The sequence below is a fragment of the Dipodomys ordii genome, unplaced genomic scaffold, assembly GCF_000151885.1.
Source record: "Dipodomys ordii isolate 6190 unplaced genomic scaffold, Dord_2.0 Scaffold426, whole genome shotgun sequence".
In the NCBI taxonomy this organism is placed as follows: domain Eukaryota; kingdom Metazoa; phylum Chordata; class Mammalia; order Rodentia; family Heteromyidae; genus Dipodomys; species Dipodomys ordii.
In genome coordinates this window covers 29908-34207 of record NW_012267642.1, presented here as the reverse complement: position 1 = coordinate 34207, position 4300 = coordinate 29908, and the positions used below count along the sequence as shown (strand labels likewise).

Sequence of the window (4300 nt, the reverse complement as noted above, 5' to 3'; positions counted from 1 at the left end):
TAAAAAGGAGGCTGAGATCTAAGGATCAAGATCAGAAGTCAGACCAAGTAGGAAAGGCCAGGTGATTCTTATCTCTGATGAGCTATCAAAAGTACAGCCAGAAGTGGAGCAGCAGCTCAAGTGGTAAAGCACCAGCCTGAGCACAAAAACACAGGGACAGCACATAGGCCCTGAGTAAAAAAAAGAAAAGAAAAACATGACACCATGTCATGTGACCTGGTGTCAGTGGCCTGACTCTGAAGGCTGTGCAGTGAATAAACACCTGGTGCTCATGGCCAGATCAGACCAGGAGCCTTTGTCCCGTTTCCCCAGCCCAGCCCACACCACAAACCATGCACACTCTTCCCTGGCACAATGCTACCTAGATTTGCTCCTGAACACCATAGAAATGGGCGCCTGTGCTGTGAAATCTCTGTTGTATCATTTCGGCTCCCTCCTTCAATGGATTTTTGTTGTTTTGTTTTTGTACCACTCCTGGGACTTGAACTCACAGCTGTCCCTGAGCTTTTGTACTCAAAGCGGTTATTCTACCAGTTTGCGCCATAGCTCCCCTTGAGGTTTTCAGGTAGTTAATTGGAGATGGGTGTCTCATGAGCTGTTCTGCCTGGGCTAGCTTCAAACTATGATCCTCAGATCTGAACTGTCTGAGTAGCTGTGGTTACAGGTGAGAGCCACCCATGCCCAGATGTTTCAATGATGTTTACAGAACAACTCATAAATCTGTAGCCAAGAAAGGCTAACCAGTGTCTGATCTCCTGTGCTTTCTAGGTAAATATCCCAGATACGTTTAGGAAATGCATTGTCCCACCATTGTTTTACTCTTGGCAAAGTGATTTGATTGTAGAAACTCTGAAAAGTATTTCACAAACTAATGCACAACCAAAAGACCAACAGATACTTCAATGTTGGAGCAAAAAATGGCTAGAATTTCTCTGAACACCAAGAGTGCAAGAAATGATGGGAAAATTGTTTAATTCTCTCCTTTCTCCCTTGAAGATGATCTATGTCATCAGAAATCCTAAGGATGTCCTTATATCTGCTTATTATTTCTGGAGTTTTACAAATCTGGCTAAGAAACCAGAGTCACTGGAACAATTTTTTGAATGGTTCTTGCAAGGATATGGTGAGTAGACTGTGAAGTGAATGGAGAAGGATTTAAACCTCTTTGAGTGTCCCCTCCCTCCAAGGTCTCCTTTAAATCTCACCATCTGTGGGTCCAATGCTTCCTCCTCCCAGAACTCACATTGGCTAAAGGCAGCACCAGACTTCTCCCATGATGGAAGGTCCCAAGGTGTTTTGAGCCCCTGGAGCTTCCGTAGCCATGGAGGACCTGCCCCCTCCTGTGTGCTCTACTCCCAGATGTTGGCTCACAGCTTCTCACTGGCTTCCCACACAACCCAACTCTACCTTCCCTACGTATTTTTATATTTTAAATTTGTTTGGCTGTCTGTGTCAGAGTTTCTCTCTTGAAGTTAGGATCTCTCTGTTTCTAGTCATGCAAAAGTTCTGGGTCATTCCTCATGCTTGTAATTTTGTCACTTGTCCATGGTTCTGTGAGGGGTCCATGGCCTGAGTTGGGTATGAAGGGTGGGGGGACCCCACATCTGTGCTCTATGTACCTCATCATCTGGTGTCTCAGGCCCTCTGGGTTTAGCTTCACAACCAGTAGAAGTGCCTGATGAGCTGTTTCTCCCCTAATTCAACATCTCTTAACACTTGGATCTATAGTCAGGGCTGGTGGATCATGCCTATAATCTCAGCTACTCAGGAACTGAGAGCTGAGGGTCAGAGTTGGAAGCCAACCCAGGCAGAAAGTCCTTGAGGCTCTCATACCCACTCAATCATCATGATACAGGGAGTGAAGGTGTGGCTCAAGTGGTAGAGAGGAGTGTAGAAACCGAGGGACAGTGCTCTGGCCCTGATTTCAAGCAAAGATGTTTCCAGTAGAATAAAGCACACCAAGGCCTCTGCAGACTGACCTGCTGGGAGCCATGGGCAGCGATGGCAGGTGCCTCGTGTGCGTGTGTCACAGCTCAGGCCTTGCACTCAGACTTGTGCTCAGTTGTGCAAATGATGGATTTGGGTGGATTTGGGCCAACTTTGCATGGAAGGCCCTCAGCCTGAGTTCTGTGGGGGCCTGCAGAGCTCTTTGTACCAGTCAGAGGTTTTGGTGTGGCATTTGGTGACCTGCTTCAGATGGGGCAAAAGTTGTGCTACAGAAAAAATTGCTTAGAAATCCATGTCCTGACTCCACAGTGCTTGTGTTTGCTCTATTTCCCTCTCCCTCCCTCACTTTCCCTCCCTTCCCCTTTTCTCCCAGTCATGGAGCTTGAACTCTGGGCCTGGGTGCTATCCCTCAGCTCTTTAGCTCAAGGCCAGCACTCTACCACTTGAGCCACAACGCCACTTCTGGTTTTATGGTGGTTCATTGGCAATAAGAGTCTCATAGACTTTCTTGTCCAGGCTGGTTTGAACAGTGATCCTCAAATCTCAGTGTCCTAAGTAGCTAGGATGACAGGCGTGAGCCACCAGTACTTGGTAGAGTTCTCTCTTTGAGGCTATAAAGAGACAGGACTTATTTCTCAGTGACACCCTGGTGAAGGTGACAGGGACCAGAGCGATCAGTGCTGAAACCACCATGCAGATCGGGAATGGTGCAGACTTTGCACACTGCCCCACTGTTCCCCCTGCAGTGCCTTACGGGTCATGGTTTGATCACGTCCGAGGCTGGATGTCCATGAGGGAAAAGGAGAACGTGCTGATCCTCAGTTATGAGCAGATGAAAAAGGTAATGATTGATTTTACATGCACCCCACCACGGCCCTCTTCACCCCTTCTACCATCTCCCCTGTTTCTCCAGTATCTTCTTCCCCAATATCCTCCCCCCAGTCTCCATCCCAACTTTCTATGTCAACTTTCTACATCCGGTTGTGTGTTATTCCTTCCTGCAATCCTCTCAGCCTCCTTTTCTTTCTTTTTTATTTTTGTTTCAAGATGGATGGAGTCTTGAACTCAGTTTTGCTTTTTGGCTGGTGCTCTACCCACTGAGTCACGCCCGCACCTCCACAGGCCACCCATCCTCTCTCCTGCCAGTGCCTTCTGCTGTCTCTCTCTTCTCCTGCTCCCTCCTCCTCACTCCTGCTCTGTTGTCCCCTCTCATACCTGAGCCCTTGTTTTTCTCCTCTTAGGACCCAAGGAGCATGGTAGAGAAGATCTGTGGGTTCCTGGGGAAGGCGCTGGAACCGCGAGAGCTGGACTTGGTCCTGGAGAACAGTTCCTTCCAGGCGATGAAGGAGAACAAGATGTCCAACCTCCCTGATGCCCCAGAGGAGCTTGTTCCCGCTGGTATCAAAATCACCAGGAAAGGTATGGAAATGTCCCAGGGAAGGAGGTGCTGGAAGCCAGGGAAAGAAATCTGGTCTCCAACCACACACTCCTGGCCAGGGATCAGCCAGGAACAGGCTGGCTGTTCACTTCCAGCTTGTGTTAAAGTAAACTGGAAGTAGAGCTGGGGCTCAAATGCCAAGCCTTCAACAAAAGAAGCTCGAGATCAGTGCCCAGGCCCAGACTTTGAGTCCTAAAACAGACGAACAAGTAATGTGATAGTATGTGAATTTGAAAAGAAAACAAAGTATAAGTACCAGTGCCATGGACCGGCTCTGTTGGGACAACGGAGGACACCTAGTGGAGGACCTGGAATAGGTGAGGAGATGGCAAACAGACAACTCACACACAAGAGGAGTGGATGCTGAGTGCAATTTAATGCAGAGGATAACAAGCTTTTATAGCAAAAGTCTCCATGAGAAAGGGCAAAAGGTTCCACAATCTTGCTGCAGGACTTCGTTCTTGGGTGGTCACCAGCTGGTCGCCTGATCTTGTTTTTTGGATGACAAGGTATGACTATAGGCACTTGTTCCAGGCTTTACCTCTATTTTTAAGAAAGCAATTGTGCTTAGAGGGTTCCCAATTTGTGGCCAAAAATCATGATATTCAGTATACTTAGTTAAATCTGGCCATATATCAAATCTAAGCTCATAGTGTCTTTTCTGTAACCCGTTCACATAATCGTTTACTCTTCTCCATAGAGGCCTTAACTGGCTCATAAGATCTTTCTTATTCCTTCTTTGATAGTAAGCATCAAAAAGGCCTAGATCTAGCAAGTCTCTTAGTAAATGAAAGAGGGCCGGGCGCTGGTGGCTCACGCCTGTAATCCTAGCTACTCAGGAGGCTGAGATCTGAGGATTGAGGTTCAAAGCCAGCCCAGGCAGGAGAGACCGTGAGACTCCTATCTCCAATAAAC

At 47.6% G+C, this 4300-nt stretch overlaps 1 protein-coding gene across 1 annotated transcript in view; it reads left to right on the top strand.

Annotated features, from left to right (window-relative positions):
* LOC106001796 (bile salt sulfotransferase 1-like) overlaps positions 1 to 4300 on the top strand; it is an 8359-nt gene that overhangs the window by 2377 nt on the left and 1682 nt on the right. The window contains exon 3 of the mRNA XM_013036773.1: positions 997 to 1123. Within this exon, the coding sequence (XP_012892227.1) occupies positions 997 to 1123 (127 nt within the window). The remainder of the gene's footprint in view (positions 1 to 996; positions 1124 to 4300) is intronic.